This window comes from Dipodomys ordii, unplaced genomic scaffold, assembly GCF_000151885.1.
Source record: "Dipodomys ordii isolate 6190 unplaced genomic scaffold, Dord_2.0 Scaffold25, whole genome shotgun sequence".
Classification (NCBI taxonomy): domain Eukaryota; kingdom Metazoa; phylum Chordata; class Mammalia; order Rodentia; family Heteromyidae; genus Dipodomys; species Dipodomys ordii.
In genome coordinates, this window is record NW_012267241.1 from 10,332,014 (window position 1) to 10,352,459 (window position 20,446).

General features: G+C 34.9%; 1 protein-coding gene across 6 annotated transcripts in view; it reads left to right on the top strand.

The window, feature by feature from the left end:
• Nol4 (nucleolar protein 4) overlaps nucleotides 1-20,446 on the top strand; it is a 275,830-nt gene that overhangs the window by 80,892 nt on the left and 174,492 nt on the right. For all 6 annotated transcript variants that reach the window (XM_013014852.1, XM_013014853.1, XM_013014854.1 and 3 more), the window contains 2 exons: nucleotides 10,769-10,880; nucleotides 11,762-11,874. In XM_013014852.1, coding sequence (XP_012870306.1) covers nucleotides 10,769-10,880; nucleotides 11,762-11,874 — 225 coding nt within the window. The remainder of the gene's footprint in view (nucleotides 1-10,768; nucleotides 10,881-11,761; nucleotides 11,875-20,446) is intronic.

Consider the following 20,446-nt stretch of genomic DNA (forward strand, 5'->3'; position numbering starts at 1 on the left):
CCTGCAATCCTAGCTACTCAGGAGGCTGAGATCTGAGGATCACGGTTCAAAGCCAGCCCAGGCAGGAAAGTCCATGAGACTCTTATCTCTGATAAACCACTAGAAAACCGCAAGTGGTGCTGTGTCTCAAGTGGTAGAATACTTGCCTTGAGCTGAAGAGCTGAGGGATAGAGCCCAAGCCCTGAGTTCAAGCCCCATGGCCGACAAAAAAAAAAAAAGAGGAAGATGAGAAAGAGGCACTGTATTCCAAAATTGCTTTGTTTAATAGCACCTCCTTTGTATAACTACCTAAAGATAATACAAATTAATAAAAAGTAAATGTACATAGGAAAATGGAATTAGGAAATTTGAATGCATGGATGGGGTTGATGTATATAGTGAGCATGAAAGAATATTGGTGGAAGTAACACTGATCCATATGCGTTGTTCCCATAAATGGACACACTGAGTTTAAACTCTTTCATATAACTATTTAAGGATAACTTTAAAATGTTTTTTTAAAGAGTATTACATACTTTCTTGCCCAAACTGGTTTTGAACTTCAGGCCTCAAATCTCAGCCTCCTATATAGCGAAGATTACAGGTGTGAACCATGGAGACTGGCTCAAAAACTATTAATTTTGCAAGTATCAGTATAAGTTAATTATTTCTTCTGTAGAAATACAATGTTGTGCACCTCTCATCTTATGTATGAAATGATTTAAAAGTGCCTACACAAATGAATTGCAAAACATTTTCTATTTTTCAATTCTCTACTACATCGAGAAGCATATTAAATCCATAGCTAAATGGCAGTGACAATATCAAATTACACTCTGAACCAAATGTGACAGTACTAAAAACTTCATTAAAAATTCTCAAATCACTTCTTTAGGGGAGGCAAAGACACAATATACAAAACAGATGAGGGCAGAGAGACCTTTGCTGAGATGGAGATGTTGAATAGAGGAGAGATCTTCTTCCTTGATCAGATAGAGTTTTTTCTAGACTTTGGTATGCATAATTTTATGAATCAGGATATATGAGTCCTTTATCAACAATTGGAATATACTCTTTTAATTCTATTTTAGTTTTATTCCCTTAAAGCCAACTTTCATGGCTATATTGCCCAGCTAAGTGCACTGAAGCTAGATTACGACAGAAGTTTTTTCAAACAAACCAATGTAAACAGATTGAACTAGGAGATTATGTCCAATTTATTCTTTATCCATAACTAATAGGATTTCACAGGAGAAATTTTCAGAAGTTTGGCTCCCAAGGACAAAATCGTCCTTGGTGTAGTGTGATATTTGACAAAAGCTTTTGATTTTCATGTTTTAGTTTCAATAAAACAAAGCTATTGTTGCATTGATATAAATGCATTTTGAAAACAACAAAGGAGAGAGTGACTTGAAATCATTGTGATTGTACCGTTTTTGATGACAATCAAGTTCCATTTTTGTTTGCGTTCAAACTTGGTGTCTGAAAAGGCACACAACTCATCTAACCATCCGGCCATTTGTTGACATGAAGGTCATGTAATAACATTTATCCTTTCAAACAAAACCTTTTTTTGACACTGGTGCACTTGATTCAAAACGGTATGATTTTTTTTTGTAACCAGATCTTTTTGTTTAGCTTAGTTTTATTGTTTTATAAAGCGATTGTGAATCCTTCCAACTCACCAACCTCATATGGTGTCACTTAGGCCAAAACTGGCTTCTGTGCTGCTGATGGTTTTTTGTTTTGTTTTGTTTTTCCCATCATACTATTTAAGAAATAGAAAATTACTTACTTTTCTTTCAAACATTCCATTACAAGCAGAAGTCTTATGCATTGATTTACTGGCTTGTTTCAATGTGGTACTGTCACCAAACCTCACTGTAGAGACATTGGTTCTGCTGGAGCAGGACAGATGGTCAGCTAATTTCTTCCAGGCAGAAGTCTGTATTGTTATTGCATAGTCTGAGTGTTTCTTGTAACCTAAAACAAGTCACAGAATGCTTAGTGTCTCCTCCTGTTCAAAAAGGTCACCTCAAACTGTCTAGAGCATTTTATAGTTACAAAGAACCTCACACAAGGGGACATTATGGAACAGTCTCCCTATTACCTTTAGTATTGATTACTAGGAGTGAGTGGTTGATTATGATGTATAGTGGTTCTAGACATGGACCCTGAGAATACTGACTTGTACTTAATTCAGAGACTACATGATATATTTGAGTTTCATTTTCTCATCTGTTAAACAAAGGTCATAATGGCGAAATTCATGGTATAATTGTGAGGGTTAAATGGTAAATCCATAAGCATTCTCGTAAGGGGGAATTTAATGAAACATACATTGTTTAGGAAGTATTTTCTTTTGTGCCTTACAGCTGAACCAAGTAATAGTGTATTATTCTAATTCTGTTTTCAGAAAGGTTTATTTTCTTCCATTTCAGAACAAGGAATTACAATTTCATAAACAATCTGCATAAAATCAAGGATCCTTCCTACTGAAACTTGTCAGAAATATAATAGATGGGATATTAGACAGGACTCTTGAGATTGAAGAGTGAAGCAAGGGACACATTGCTCTGTTCTCAAATTTTCTCATAACTTTTTCTCTTGAAGTGAAGTCATTCTTGCCTTGAGTTTAGGACATAAATTTGTATTAGAACTTGTGAAATGAGCAGTCTGAGAAAATATAGCAGAGCAGCTATTTGTCATTAAATGATTTTGATGACTTTTTTTCTTTCCTTTTGTTGTAAAGATATTGTGCAGAGGGGTTACAGTTATATGAGTAAGGCAATGCGTACATGACTTGTCGAGCATTGTTATCCTTCCCTTGTTGATGTCCCACTATCTCTTCCCTCCCCCATCTCCCTCACTCCCCCCCACCAGAAGTAGTAAAGTTGTTTCCAATATACTGTCTTGTGGGTATCATTGTTGCAATGGGTCATCCTATGTCCTTGTTTCACCATTTTGTTATAACCCTTTCCCTCCCCAGATTAGACAAATGCATATACAAGATGCAGGGTACCAAAATGAAGTACAGTGACTGTTTTTTTTAAAAACTATTTCAATTTCACGAATTCACGAGTAAGTCTTAAAAATGAAACTCATATTTAAAAAGTGAGTGTAGAAAAATTCTTGGTATCATCTAATTATTAAATTTAATCAAACCAGCCTTTCAAGTTAGTCATTGTTCACTTATCATTTGGGTTCCTGACATTTTCACCTTATCTGTGGTCTGTTGAGACGAACTTGAGTAGTGATTGACATCTTTAGAACTTGGTTACATAGTTTGGGGATTTAAAAAAATGGTTTCTTCATCAGAAGGAACAGACATTGACTAGAAAAGTAGACTATTCATCCTCCTTTAAATTATATTATTTGTCAGGCGTATTACCCATCATTTCTTTGTTTCATTTCCAGTCTCAGATGGAAGTATAGAATCAATGCCGTGTTAAGGATATGGTCAGTGAGTTTTCCTCAGACAAGCCATTTGTCATTAGACTTCTGAAGCAGCCATGTGGATTCACCCTGACATGCCTGCGGCCATCTTGATCATGAATGGCGTGATTGCTCCTGAGTAAGCCTGGTCGTTTTTCCCCAAACAATTTCTAAGCACACTGAAAACAGATTAAAGCATTAGACTGGTACTTGAAACTTTATAATGAAACTGAAGTGTGGAGGGGAAAGGAATATGCCTGACTCTTTGATACTAGCTTTAGATAAACAAAAAATGAATTTTGGCTTGAATAAAGTCATGTCTCCTCACCGGTGTATGTATACCTATGCTTTTGACCCAAATTATGGCGATTCACTGGTCTCGCTTATGCTTAGAACTTTTGTCAGTTAGTCACTCCAATAAATTCTGCAATTCTGGGTCTTTCTGCTTCTTCCTTTGGTCTCATGACTCACAGAGACTAGATTTTATCCACTGGAATCAGATTGCTACCATTATAGGCTCATTTTTATTGTTCAGTGTATCAAAAATGCTACCTTTGGGTTACTTTTGTGTAGAAATATTAGCATTCTTTTGGGATTATGGTCATCATTCATGCCTTTATGATAATAATTTTAACTTATTATTTTTAATTCCCAACATATTCTAGTTCTGAGGAATATAGAAAATATTCTTTTCACTGAAAACAAGATTAGTATCAGTCAATACACAAATGAACTGGTCCTTTACAACACAAAAACTTATCCTGTGCCTTAGCACCCTTAAATTTCAACCACAGCCAAATCAAAGTTAAAAAAACAGCAATAACAAGGCCGGGTGTGGTGACTCACATCTGAAATTCTGCATTAGGAAAAGGAGGATTGCAGCTCAAAGCCAGCTAAAGAAAACTTATCCAAACTTTACCTCAAAAACAAGGCCAGACAGTGGGTGGTAAATGCCTGTGTTTATATATTATAATGTCCTACATTCAGAAACAAATTGTAGAATTATTATCTTTCCCAAATGTGAAAAAATAAAATATTTTCAACCCAGTGTGATCATGTATACCTATAGTACCAGTAACTACAAAGCATATTAGACTCCCAATTGAATAACATAATGAGATACCAAATCATGGAACAAAGAAAATAAAAGAAGGAAAAAAATCCATTTTCAAGTGAATCATCCTAATCAATATTCTACCTATGTTATATGCCATACATTTAAAGAACAGTTAGAATCCTGAAGCAGAGAACTCTCTAATTTCAGAACACAAGTTAAGAAAATAAATCTTAGAATGATTTTTCTTGTATCTGAATGAAAGTATTTTTTCAATGATAGTTCTTGCATCTGGATCAAAACATTTTGTACTTTCTTTCTAGGTTTGTTCTTATGATTCATTTTTAAATATGTTTTTTATTGTAAAAATACTGTACAGAGAGTTACAGTTCCATGAATAAGGTAATGCGTACATTTCCTATGGAGCATTGTTACCTCCCCTTTGTTTTTCTCCTACCATCCCTTCCCCCCCAAGTCCCCAACTCTACACTGTATGTCAGTGAATACATTTGTATAAACTTGCGTACTACACAATGTATTTACTTATGAGTTTGTGAGCTAAAGACTCTCTTTATCATTAGCCCATTTACTAATTGGGTTATTGGTTTGTTGAGAGTTTAATTTTTTATTTTTATTTTTGTCAGTTGTGGGGCTTGAACTCTGGGTCTGGGTGCTGACCCTCAGCTCTTCAGCTCAAGGCGAGTGCTCTACCACTTGAGCTACAGTGCCACTTACGGTTTTCTGGTGGTTTATTGGAGATAAGAGTCTCACAGACTTTCCTTGCCTGGGTTGGCTTTGAACTGTGATCCTCAGATCTCAGCCTCCTGAGTAGCTAGGATTACAGGTGTGAGTCACCGGCGCCAGGCTGAGTTTATTTTTTTTTTTTGTTCTCTGTATATTCTAAATATTTTTAGGCCATTTTCTAGATCCATAGTAGTGAAAACAGCTAGCCATTCTCAAAAAACAAACCTGATGACCAATGTAACAGAATGGAAGTGCCAGAAATAAACACACAGAGCTCTATCCATTTAATATTTTAAAAGACAGCCAGAAACAGTCTGGAAGAAAGATAGCCTCTTCAACAAATTGTTCTAGTGCAATTAGATATCTACATGCAGAAAACAGAAACTAGATCTTTACTTTATACCTTGCACTTGCATGAATTCAAAATGGGTTAAAGATCTCAGACCTGAAACCATTAAACTATTACAGGAAAGAGGAGGGGAAACATTAGGGCTCCTGGGCACAGGTAGAAACTTTCTGAGTAAGCTTCCAGAAACACAGTAAATCAAAGAAAGTCTGGATAAATGTGACTGCACTGAACTAAAAAGTTTCTGCAAGGCCAAGGATGTAGCTGACATGTGAAAATGATAGCTTACAGAACAGAGGGAATTTTCCTGTTTATAATTTTGTTGTATTTCTAGATCATATTTGTTGACCCTTGCTGCATTTGCATGATAGAGGGTGGCTCTTTAATGAATAGAGCCTGGAAAAATATGTCTACGAGTTTCATCATGATGAATAGCTAGTTAATGTTAGCTTAATATTTCAAATATTCACTGTCAGCAAATGGAGACAAGCCTTTCACTGGGGAGGGGAACCGCAGCGGTGTTTAACCCAGCTCTCACATTCAAAAAAGAGTTCATGTGGAGGCTTTTAATTTTATGCCTGAATGGCACCAAAGAAGACTATCCAGAGGATCAAATCAAAACGTTTCAACCCGCCACCTTAATTGTTAACTGTAATTATTCAACTATACAAGAGTGCAAGATCTTTCAAAGGATGTTTAGATTTTTTTAAAAAAAGTATTTTGAGGACCTCAGCAATAAATGCTGCCTATACTTCAAATCATTTTTCCCTTTTATTGTTTTGTCTGTCTTGAGGTAGAAATAGGAAACCTAAATTGTATATATTTGAAGTGTAAAGCATGATGCTTAGATATAAGAATACATTGTGAAATGATTACATCAATCAACCCATTGTCACGTGTGGAAAGAACAAGGTGTGAACAATGGGCACCACTCCCATTCAGGAGGTCCCCAACCTTAAGCCCTCATCCTTTTCCAAAGATACCACCTCCCAGTATCTCTTCACTAGGGATTGCTTCTTCCACATGTAAATTTTGGAGGGACATAAACATTCATACTCTATCAGACCATTTTACAAATGGAACTTTTTTCAGCTGAGTTGTTTGAGTTTCTTCTAAATGTTTAAATTTTACCTCTTAATAAATACTTGATCTGCATATATTTTCTCCCATTCTATAAGTTATCTCCACACTCTGTTTCCTTTGTTTTGTGGGAGCATCTTAGTTTGATGAAATCATGTGTTTGTTTTTTATCTTTTGTGTTGGGGATCATATCCTAAAAATAATTGCATAATAGAAGCTTTATCCTGCATTTGGTTTTTCCCTCTAGTACTTTAACATTTCAGGTCAAATCATTCATCGGTTTGATTTGATGTTTGTATGTGATGTGAACAGTTGCTTATATTTCATTTTCTTTCTAAATTTTCTTTTTCAATTTTCCCTATACCATATACCAACGTAAGTTTTGTTTCTTCATGTTTGCTCTTGGGATATTTGTTGGATAGCAATTGACCATATATATGTGTGTGTATATATATATGTATATAATATTTAGTTCATTTGTCTACTTGTGTATCTGTGCTGTACTACAGTTTTGAAGCTTTGCCACATATTTTGAAATCAGGTAGCATGATGCTTGTACATTTGTTTTTCTTGCCCAAGAATAGATCAGGATCTTTTGTAGCTCTGTATCAATTTTAGAATGGCTTTTCCAAATCAGAAGAATTCCATGGGAAAGTTGCAGAAACTGTTCCGAATTCAGTTCATAGATTGTTATGGGAGATATGGACATTTATCAGTATTAACTCTTCTGGTCATGAGTATCTTTTCATTTATTAGTGTCTTCAGTTTCTTTCACTTATTTCTATAGTTTTCTCTATATGGAACTTTTACTTCTTAATTATTTGTATTACTATTTAATGTTGTAGATATTTAAATTGGCTTTTTAAATTGATTTTTGAGAGTTCAGTGTTAGAATGTTGAAATGTGACTGAGTTTTTTATGTTGGTTGCTTTTTAAAAATCCTACAGCTAAACTAAATTTGATTATTAATTCTGACAGTCTTTTAAGTCCACCCATTCCTCTGTAAAAGACCATATCTTCTGCAAACATAGACAGTTTTACTTATTTCTTTTAAAGTTTTATGTCTTAGCTCTTCCAAGCTTTATTGTTGTGGCTGGAACTTCTAGTAACATATCAAATTGAAGTGAGGAGACTGGACGGCCTTGTCCTTGTCCTTGAGCTAGATGATATGCTTTCAGATTTTCACCATCACCATGGCGTATTATGTATGGTTTCCTATATGTGGTTTTTACATTGCTGAGGTCCATTGTTTCCATATTATTTATTGAGTATGTTTATCATGAAAAGAAGTTAGGTTTTCTGCATCTACACTCATTATATGATCATAATTTTCTTAAATCATTCATTGTTAACCAAGTATAACATATTTATTCATTTTATTATGTTGCCTTACGCTTGCATCCTAGGGGCAAACCCCACTGGCCTTGGAATATAATACTTTCAATGTACTATTGAATTTTATTTTCTTGTATTTTGTTGGAGACTTTTGAATATATATTCATGAAGAATATTGGCCCCTAGTTTTCCCTTTTTTTAGTATCACTCTCTCACTTTGATAGGGGGTAATGCTGACTTCATAGAATGAACTTGGATATTCAAACTTACTGTTTCTAAGTGAGGATTTACCACTGCAATTTTGTTAATTTCTTTGTCAGTTTTGTAGTTCTTTTCTTCTGCTCTGGCTACTTTCCTTTATAATTTGATGATTTTGTTTTTCAGTCAAGTCAGAGTTTCTTTCTTTTTATCTTGTATCTGTCTACTTGGAGGGGTTTAAATAAGACATCTTATTAAACATGATATTTTAAGCAGATAAATATTTATCTTACAGCATGTGTAAGAACTGGTGGCCTTGTTCTACTGCTTAAGTTTATATCAAAACTGAGGTTGAGTGGTCACTTCAGTGTCCTTCCAGCACACAGCAAGTATCCATCCTTTTCTAAACTTTACTGCAGGAGTCTGAGGGCAAATCTTCATGGTCAACTTGAAACTGTCCTTCCTTTCTTCTTATAGGAGTTACAGCAGTTTTTTTTAATCTTGATTCCTTAGTTCCTATGAATGTGTTTTTCTGTTATACAGTATACATATATGGTTGTCAATTTGATGTTTCCATGAAGAGATGAATGCTAGAAATTGTTCTACCATCTTATCATCAATCTTGAAAATCCTAGTACAGAAAGCAGAGATTCTGGATAAGAGAAAAGAAGTGTTTTTTACCCTTATTCTACATGGCAGGAAAACTATCAATTCATAAATGAAAGTGAGATATAAAAAACTTTCCAGGAGGATCTCTCTTGGCTATGCTAAAGAAAATAGTATGGTCGGTGTGCTGCAATAAACAGGCAACTTGGTGGAGCATTCTATTTAGTTTTGTTTATTGTTGAACTTATCGGTCAGCTTCCATTAACCTCAATGGACTAAAATTCCATGTGGGTTAAAATATGAAAATCCAAGAATTAGTAATGCATCAAGATTTTTGTTTTGCTTCTGAATTATTACAAAATAGATTTTCAGTGAATGAGGAAAAATGACCTCTAATCATTCTCAGAAAATCAGATGAAGGTGTTAGTATCCTGTGTAAACACGTGAATACAGGAATCCAGTGTGTGTGTGTGTGTGTGTGTGTGTGAGTGTGGTATGTAGAGAGATGGGGAGAGAGGAATTATATAGAGTCATAATTTAAATTACATATAATTCCTTATTCAATAACTAACAAAATACTTGGAAAAATGCTTCCCTTTACTTTTTTCCCCCTAAGATCTCTGCCTAGTCTGAAATGGTATTTTTTTCAAAGATAGAAACCATAATTTATAACTGATCATTTAAAAGTTAGATGTTTATATTTCAGTTCCTCGTAGGACTGAATTTTAATTACGTACGTAGATTTTAACACTTGTTCTTCATCTTTCATATTCCTATACCTTGTTTTACTGAAAGTCAGTGGGAGTGGCTAAGTAATAAATGCTGATTTTAATTCTAAACTCAGGGAACCACAAAATTATAATGTGGAATCTTAGAAAATGTTATAGGAGGCACAGAGATTGGGATTTCTTCTATATCATTGATTATCAAATTTTGACCCCAAAACCTCTAAGGAATTTAGTTTACATTTATACTCAGTGATACATTAGGTATATACTGTCCCCTCCCTCTACTAAGTTAAACTTTATCAGCGCTCATATCTTCTGTATGCATCTAAGAAATCATCTATGCCAATTATGTCTAATCTACAACTCGGTTATTTCTCCTGCTAATCTGTGTGTAAACAGGAATAATAGTGCTATCTGGGAAAACTGAATCCTGTGTCAGAGTTCTGAGGATTCCCATTGAGTCACAGTTCCCTTTTTACTTAGAGATAGTAAAAGTCTATCCACTTACCTTCAGGGATTATTTGTGCTTTGATCAGAAAATGTTAATGTTTACAAAATCACTGTGACAAGGGTGTTGATGGCCAAATTGATTCTAGATCATAGTTCTGCAAGTAGAGTTCTCTGTAGAATGCAGGAAAAGCATTTTCTGACAATCGGTGTAAGCAATTGTGGGAAATACGAAATTGACTTAAGATGAATGAGATAGATGACCTAAATCCATTTCCAAAATGTGTCATTTTCTGTGGAAGGGATGATTCACTGCAGTCATAAGTAGATATATTAATTCATCCTTTACTCCTAAATATTTGAAAGCAATAATGAAGAAATGCTCATTATGCAAAGTTTATGACTTCCATTTGGGACTAAATTTTAATATATATTTGAGTAAAATTTTAGATGTGCTTATCAGTAAGTCTTAGAAGGCAATGATGTCAATATTTTTTTAAAAAACCCCAAAAATACTAGAATATCTATACACTGTGATTATTTTTCCTAAAAGAATTGTTGAAATATCAGCATACATCTATTCAAATGTGGCTGATGTTTGATTCTCCACAAGACATTATTGGCTCTAACGAGGAGACATCTAATCAGGTTGGATAGATATTTCTTGAAATGATGCATGGTATGCAGTGCATGCTTTCATTGTGCTTCCTACCATTATGGAATAACATGTCTTATTTGGAAATACAGTGAGCATTTCGGTTAAGTCATGCTCAGGCAGCTTATGTAATAACATCTACATTTTGTGAATCATTTCAGATTTCAGAGAGCTATGCCTTCCTACCAAGAGAAGCGGTGACACGGTTTCTAATGAGCTGCTCAGAGTGCCAGAAACGAATGCATTTAAACCCAGATGGAACAGATCATAAAGGTAGCTGCAGTGTCAAATAGTGAGACTTAAAGTAATTTTATTCATAATGGCAATTTATATCTCCCATTTTTAGAAAAACGTGGTACATTGAGACAGTTCAACAGGTCAGATCATCTCATTTATTCAAGTAAGACTCAGTAAATTTTGAATACCCACTTACAAAGTAATTCAGAACTCATTCTTCAGAGATGGTTTTTACTCTGGCAAATAACTTCTTACTATAATAATGTCCTAATTTTCATTATTGTATGATTTCATTGTGTTTTAGGTATCCTCAACAAGGAAAATGGTTTCTACTAATGTCTTTTCAAGTGTATCAGTTTCTTATTTCTAGAAATCATAGACAATGTGGAGTTACCATATGTCAAAAATTATGTAAGATTACAATTTGATTTTAGTTTTCTTTAATTAAAATATCTAGATTAGTTTCCTAAATACAAATTTACTGTAATGAAATGAATCTCAGAGATACATATAAATTAGTATATTGCCATTCCTGGAAGATGAATAGTCTGGTCAAAAAAAAGAAAAACTAAGGGATAAAAGGAAATTTACTATGCACACAAAAATACATATAGAAATAAATTGTGTAGCAAAGAGTTAAATATGCAAATAAATATGTTCAGTATGTTAATTAGTTTAATTCACTGTCATTCAGGATATTTAAAAGTTCCCCTGTCGTTAGAAATAATTCCTTTATCTGAATAGTGAATTTGGGTCAGTATGTCTCTATGTACCTTGTAGGTTCTTTTCCTGCAATCCATCTAGAATACGACTACATTTATAAAATCCTATTTTAATTTGGAAAGATCAGATCATTCTGAAGTTACAGGTGCAAAACCGTATTACTTTCATGATGCATCTGCCATGTTTTGTTACAGACAATGGAAAACCTCCTACTCTAGTGACCAGCATGATTGATTACAACATGCCCATTACCATGGCCTACATGAAGCACATGAAGTTACAGCTGCTAAACTCACAGCAAGATGAGGTAAAGGGAAGAATCTGCCTCCAGTCACCTGCATGTCCGAATGTACTTTGATAACCATGACTATTGTATGAAGCATGGTGATATTCTGAAGACAGTCATTTATAATTTTAATGAAAAAGATGCCACCCAGATTACACTGATGGAAAATAATGGGCAGAAAATTAAGTTTTGTGTACACAGTCCCTTAGTATTGATCATGAGGAAATTTGTTAATTCATTTTTTTGGGTTGGTTGTGGGGCTTGAACTCTGGGCCTGGGCGCTGTCCCTCAGCTCTTCAGCTCAAGGCGCGTGCTCTACTGCTTGAGGCACAGTGCCACTTCTGGTTTTCTGGTGGTTTATTGGAGATAAGAGTCTCAGGGACTTTTCTACCTGGGCTGGCTTTGAACTGCGATCCTCAGATCTCAGCCTCCTGAGTAGCTGGGATTACAGGCATGAACCACCGATGCCCAGTTAATTTGTTCATTCTTAAGAAAGTTTTCCTACCTTAAGGACCACCATTGAGCTGATCTGGTAAAGTCCGGTGGTGGGAGGTGTGTGAGGGGGAATATTCAGCTAAAGTGTGTTTAGCTAGGAAAATCAAGTATGAAGGCTATTTTATCTGAGTCAGAGAAATCAATTTAATAGGTATCAACCAAATAATGATTTCTCTGTTATATTTTCTCTGTATATTTTTAAAGTTCTTTATCATTGAATTATTTTACATATTTGTTAGTTTCTCTCCATTTTCTACAAAATGGCGGTTATTCTAATGAGAGGTTCTTTGAAAAGTCAAATTTATTACATTTAATTTGTATAGGAAAATCTGGCAATGTGCTGTTATGTATTGGATACAAATGTAGATTTATTTAACAGTCTCTACAATTCTAGTTGCCTCCCACCTGGATTGAATGATTTCAAACTCAAGGATTAAGTTATATATAGACCTTGTTTATAGTTTGCAAATTATGTCACAACTACTAATATCCCACCTAAACTAATCAGATCCTTGATAAAGAATTAGCTGGGTGCTGATGGTTCACATTAGTAATCCTAGCTTACTCAGGTGGCTGAGAACTGAGGATCACAGGTTGAAACCAGCCCAGATAAGAAAGTCTGTGAGACTCCTATTACTAATTAAACACCCAAAAATGCCAGAAGTGGAGCTGGGGCTCAAGTTGTAGAGCACTAGCCTTGAGCACAAAAGCTTAGGGACAACACCAAGGCCCTGAGTTCAAGACCCAGAAAGGCATTAATAAAAACTTAAAGGAGATAGTCATTAATTAGTAGAAACAGAGAGACTATATTAGGAAGAGATTCTCAGGCTAATGAGTTCTCTTTAAAATTCTTCTATAATAGTTAATGTAGTTATTATGTACTTTTCAAATATACCGAAGTTAGGTGAAAAGCCATTAAAACCTTCTAAAATTATTTTTGAGTTAACTTTTAAAATAAAACTTTTAAAAATAAAAATCTTTTTATTTGTCTCTGTATTTGGAAAAGTTTCATCTCAAACCTGTATTTATAAAAATCATTTGATTTCAATAGACTGTATTCAGGCTTTAGTCTCCAAGAATATCCCTATTAGTCAAGTGACTTTACAAAAATTACTTACTATAGGATGGCTAAATATAAGTCATTAAATAGTACCAAAACCAGAAAGCTAACCCTTTCAAAATCAAGTGAGGAAATATTAGTATCTATTAAAAGCTAAGAATTTAAATTTATCAGTAAGATTCTTACATAATTGGGAAAAATGCCTCATAACTAGAGATTTTAAATTATTTGTAGAAAACTCAGTTAGATGTTAATATGTCTATTTCTAGGCCAAAAAGTAAGATCAACTAGGTGCCAGCAATTTAGCCCACATTCTCTGAGACCTTCTGTTTCTAAAAATTCATAAGTATTTTACACAAAAGAAGTCTTTTCAATTTGTAACTACAGTAAGAAAATAAATTTTACACTCAGAGTTTGAAAATATTGAATTGGATATGCACCATCACAATATCCAGATAATTCATTATTCAAATAATAAATGATTTAATAATTTAGATATCTAAAGAAGCATATCTTCTAGAATGTGGAACAGACCATACAAATAAAAGATTATAAATAAAAACATACCATATACTGTTAAGGGAAGTAAGGACAACATTGGAATTCCTTTAGAGCTAAGGATTATTGATTACTTCAAAGCTCAGTGGTAAAGTGCTTGCCTAGCATCTGTGAGGTCCTGGGTTTGATCATCAACATTAAAAGAAAGATGGAAAGAAAGAAAGAAGGAAGTAGAAAATAGGAAAGAAGGAAGGAAAAGGAAAGAAGGAAGGAAAGGAGGAAGATACACACACATACACGCACACACATATTGTTGTTGTTGTTGTTGGTTATGGGGCTTGAACTCTGGCCTGAGCACTATCCCTTAGCTCTTCAGCTCAAGGCTAGCACTCTACCATTTGAGCCACAGCACCACATCTGGTTTTCTGGTGGTTTATTGGAGATAAGAGTTTCACGGCCTTTCCTGCACTGACTGACTTTGAAACGCAATCCTCAGATCTCAGCCTCCTGAGTAGCAAGGATTACAGGCATGAGCCACCAGCACCCAGCTAAGAATTGCATTTTATTAACTATGTGTCATTTGTGAAGAATTGAAGAAAACCAGGGCATATGTATCAGAGGGATGTATTTCAAGGTTTTTGAGGCAGGTGCATGCTACCCAAGGCATATGTCATGGCCATTTACTCAGTTATACTCATCTGACAATTGCATTGGGTTTACTGGTCCAAGAAAGTTTCACTTATGTATCTGGCTCCTTGATACTCCTTTATATGGTGCCTCTTTACCTATTTGGCTAGTCTGACTATCTTAACAGTATAGTGATTCCAAAGTCAGACATCTTATATAGCAAAGGATTTTCAAGAGTCTGGAAGCAGAAGCTCCATGCCCATCTGGGACTATCTATTTAATTTGGCCATATTTTATTGGCCAAAATAAATGACAAAGCTAGATAATCTTTCAACAGAGTAAAATCAACACTACTGGTTTTGCTGGCTTCCATCTTTGGAGATTATCCATTAAATTGGTCAATACTATGAAACATAAATAACAACAACAAAAACCTTCAACATCAGGTCTGAGCTTGTTGGTGAATGTTTATAATGCCAGTTCTGAAGGAGGCCAAGGTTAAGAAGATCTCAATATCAGGAGAGCTAAGGTAGAGAGTTAGTAATAGCATATCTGTAACAACGCGGGCATGGCACATCTTGGTATTCCAGCTATGTGGGAGGTAGAAGGATAATCAAGGTCAAAGGCTTTTTCTAGAGTTCAGAAGGTGGCTCAGTGGTAGAGTGCTTGCCTTGCATGCATGAAGCCCTGGGTTCAATTCCTCAGTACCATATACACAGAAAAAGCTGGAAGTGGCACTGTGGCTCGTGTGGTACAGTGCTAGCCTTGAGCAAAAGGAGGCTAAAAGACAGTACCCAGACCCTGAGTTCAATCCCCAGGACTGGCAAAAACAAAACAAAACAAACAAACCAATAGCAAAGGCTTTCTCTAGACCCTATCTGAAATATAACGAGACAAAAAGGGGGAAGGATGTGATTCAAGTGGTAAAACACTTACCTGCCAAGCTCAAGACACTGTGTTCAAATACAAAACAAGAAAACAAATAAACATATTCAACCTCTCATAGTTTTCAAAATAATTCTCAATGAATTAATCTACTTTGGGTTTGCCACTTTTGAAATACTTGTGTCCAGAGCAAGAGCTATCTCCTTATCAAGTGTTGATGAGAGTTCACATCGGAGTCAAGGTTTCGGGGAAGTTTGGGAGTATTTATTTAAAACTCTCAAAGATATTACCATGCTTTGACTAGAAGCTTATAGGAAAGAATGGGATATGGGAAGCCAAGCATGTATTAGCATGTATGACAGTAACTGACAGTTACTGTCAGTACATTACTGGATATCTTTCCAAGATCTAATAATAAAGCATTGTGAAATCTGCAATGCCCCATATTTACTAGGCACTAAGAACCGTTTAATTTAGATTTAATTAAAATTAGTTAAAAGCAAACATTCAGTTGTTTCTTCTTTTTTTTTAAAATTTTTCGGTCGTGGGGCCTGAAATTTGGGCCTGGATGTTGTCCCTCAGCTCTACAGCTAAAGGCTAGCACTCTACTGGCTTTTTCTGCGTATGTGATGCTGAGGAATTGAACCCCCGGCCTCATGCAAGGCAAGCACTCTACCACTGAGCCACCTTCCTAGCCCCAACATTCAGCTTTTAAGTAGCACAGCCACCTGGCAAGCGTTCCAAAGCTGTGTGGCTAGAATTTCCTGCTGCGTGTGGAGCCTGGGGCAGGGCAGTTTCATCAATACAGGGTGTTTTCTAAAATAAAGGAGCATCAAGCAGCCAGGCATATTTGCCCCTTTTTGAACTGAATGCTGTGGGAAAACACCACAAGGATTCCACTTCTAGGTCTGCTATGGAGACCCTGGGGATACGTATTTTATGCAACAGACATACCCATACACACCAAGGTTTGATGTGCGGTATCGAATTCAGATTGTAGTTGTATATGCTTTCAGTTGACACGACAATATGTAAGTGAGGATAATAAAACTACCAACTCATGAGATTGATGGGGATGGTTTTCCTGCAATTGTATAGAAAATCCTAACTGATTGATTGAATTGTTAATGTATTACTTAATAGACAATGTCTGCACATTGAAGAGCAGAAAAGGGGCTGCTCAGAATAGTGGCCTGCTCAGGAGTAGTTAAGTAGAACTGCTGTGGGAGAAATTGGAGGTGGGTGAGATAATTAAGAAACCGATATGTGATTCAGTAAATAGGAAAATAAGAATTTGAACTAATCAGGATGATATTGATGAAAATTTGGAAGAATATAGTAGAAATTCTTTAGAGGGAAAATCAGGAATCCAAACTATTGAATTTGTTGCAGATAGAAGTCTATGTCATCTTCCTATGACAGAAAGAAAAGTTTAATTATTAAGTTTCAACATGTAACTACCATAATTAGATTTTTTAAATGGCAAAGACTGGAAAAATTCTCACACAAAAATTGTTCCAGTTTTTTTTTTCCAATTAAGTTTCAAGGAAGAGCAATTACTGTGGTTGTTGGCCATGTTTTTCATTGTCATGTGATTTTAATCACATAGTATGTGAACAACATGAAAACTTTTATCTTGATATTCCTCTAGGAAGAATGTAGGTGCTGTAAAGATGATCATGAATGAAGTTACTACTGAATAAATTATCAATCAACTTTTCTGATCATTTACCTTTAGGAACATTCTCTAGGTTTTTCTGAGGACAAATTACATCATCTTTCTGTTGACAAGAAGTACAATCATATATTTCATAAACTTAGCAAAATTTATGCTATCTTTTAAAAATAATTTAATCAATTATTGCTTAGACTATTATAGAACAATTATTTGCACTTAGTTAAATTAAAGCTGATTATAAATGTGTGACAATTCAATAAGAACTGGGAAAAACAAATTATACTTCATATTTAAAATGTTCATCATCATTAAGCTAGTCATGATAATAAAAATGTTAAAACTGGCTTGATTTAAAAAACAAAAAACAAAATAGCATTGCATTACATTTGATTACATGGCATTTTAATCCTTTGCTCAAATTTCTTTAAAAGCATACTGATGAGAGTATGTTTTAGTGATGATAAATGCATATGGATTTTTTATAATGTGCTATAACAGTTTGTTCAACCATTTTACAGAATAAGGCTGTGACTTGAGTCTTTGCGTCTAGCTCTTCTTTAAACACACAAAAATTCACCCCTACATAAATGCTGTAAAATGAATTCTGTTAGCTCACATGTAGTTGGCTAACTGTAGAACACACAGTTACTTTAGAAATACATATTGGTCAGCTCTACCATTCTACTGTGAATTTTAGTATTTCTTTGTATAGTATATAAATAAATATATAAAATTATATAACATCTATAAAATCTATAAATATATGATTTATTATATATTTATTATATATTCTACATAAAATACTCATGTTGTGTTTGTTATATACCTAACATTATCCAAGATGTTCTATATTATATTCTCCCACTCCTCATATAGCCCCATGCAATTGGCAGTGATACTATTCCTGTTCTATAGATGAGCAAGGCAGAATCCAGGGAAGGCTTGGTAACTTGCTTATGCTAACTGTGTTGATCAGCTGCTCATGTGAACTACCTGAGATAACGGAAAGAGGTGAAGGATTTATTTTGGCTCACGGTTTTGGACCTTCCATCTATTGTTGGTCAACTCCATCATTATGAGTTCTGAAGCATCATGGCTTGGAAACACGAGGTGGAACAGAGAGGCCCATAGCATGGCAGGTGGGAGCTGAGATAGGAAGGGTCTGAGGACAAAGTGTACCCCTCAAAGGCATGCTCCCAGAGTCTGCTTCCTCCAGCCAGAACCCAACTTTAGATAATCTATTCTGCTATGAAGTTATCCAAGGACTGATCTATAGATACAGTTACTGGCCTCATGAGTCAGAGGAGGGGGTCCAAACCTTTAATATATGAACCTATTAGCAAGATACTTTATATCTAAACTATAATAGTAATACATCTAACAAGGGGAAGAGCATGGATTCAGGAAGGCTGGCTCCTGAATATATATACGATATTACCAACACTGTGTGTGCTGTCTCTCTCTCTCTCTCTGTCTCTGTCTCTGTCTTTATATATATACATACATACATACACACACACACACATACACACATATATATAAATTGGTTTCTTAATTTTTTTAGTATGTGTTTTATTTCAGGTACTTCAGATTTTCTTAAATGGAGAAAGCAGTGTCACTAAGAGATAGGACATTGTGCCAGGAGAAATATGTCTGGATGACTGTCCAGAGAGGTCTGCCAAGGTGGCATTTCCTTGCTAAGTGAAAAATGAGCTGATGCTACTCAGTAAACATAGATACAGCAAATCTTTGTTGAAGGAAAGCATCTAAAATCATGTAACAGGGCTGGGATGTAGCTCAGTGGCAAAGCGCTTGCCTAGCAAGCGCAACGTCCTGGGTTCGATCCCCAGTACCAAAAAAGAAAAGACAAAAAAAATACAGTTATTAAATACAACACACAGAAAAAAAATACAGTTAAAATCATGTAACATTCCCTTCTGGGAATGTTAATTTGTTAGTCTATGAAAGCATTCCTCTCAGCTGACTGTGGCAGCTTCTTTGCTGATAACATGTTATTTTCAAAGCAAAGAATTTACTAGCTTCGTGCTGGTGTTTTATACCTAGCTATTTGGAGGCTGAGGTCAGGAGAATAATGGTGCCAGGCCAGCTTGGGTAGAAAAATCTAGGAGACTGGGCTTCCTCCCACCTATGAAGGGAAGCTGAAAATATGAGGATCGTGTCCACCTGCAGCCCTCGCAAGAAATGAGATACTCTCTTAAAACCAGAGGAAAAAGGATCAGGAGCATGGATAGCTAGGTGGTAAGGTGGTAGAGTACCTACTCAGAAAGTGATTTAAAAAACACAATTCCCTAATTTTTGAGGGCTTCTTATAGATCATGTTTTATGTATAATACTTGAAATGATTATTTTACTACTATGTGCCCCAGTTTATTCATACATAAAATAATAAATTCCAGTTTGCACTTTATATGTGTGATTGTGTTGGAGTGGGTGAGCAGATATTGAAGAACAGTGTTGGAAGCATAAATAACTGCTAATTAGTACATAAGTGTCAAACTTAAAGATCAAACATTTATAGAAGTCAAACCTCCTGTTTTGTGTCGAGACATTTATTTTCGCACAGGTTTCTTAAAACTTGTTACATATATGTCATTTGTCTAAAATCAATTCCCCAAAAGGAGTTTGTCTCAGAAAACAACTATACAGTATTTTACGTTTAGTTTGTTGTTATTGGACAGGGTTACAGGCATTGGCCACTTAGAAATCCAACTTTAGATAATTTAGACATTTTATGAATTGAACTTTAGCAAATAATCTTGCACAATTTTGTCTAGATTCCTCTTTGTGGTTGTAGCATAATTTATATACTATCTGTGAGAAAGATAGGGTGGAATAAAAACACCAAATTTGGGATCAAAACATGCACATTTGCCTATTAGTAGATTCTTTACTATTTGCCTAATGAAAAGTTTTTAAGAAGTCTTCTTTTTTCTCACTGTATTCTATAATGTTTTGTGTATAATGCTTTGTCAGCTAATTTATTTTATAATTAGAATTTATAGTTCCATTTTTGTCCAGTTTTAGACTGAATCTTCTAGGAGATATTTACAAAACTTTTCATTCTTTTCATTATTCAGGCTAATTTTTTTCCCCTGCACATATTATTTTATCTTTAAAAGAATGTATATAATTTCATCTATATATGCCTGTTTCATTATTCACAAGTCTTGAAATTCCTTGAAGAGAATAAAATATTAGTGGTTATTTCAGTTGATTGTTAGTATATAGCATATTTTACTGAGTTCTGTACACCTTACTGACTAAACTGTAAGTGGATATTTAGGTAAAATCACTCTTCTTTGAATTCATTTGTTTTAAAACTGTTTTCA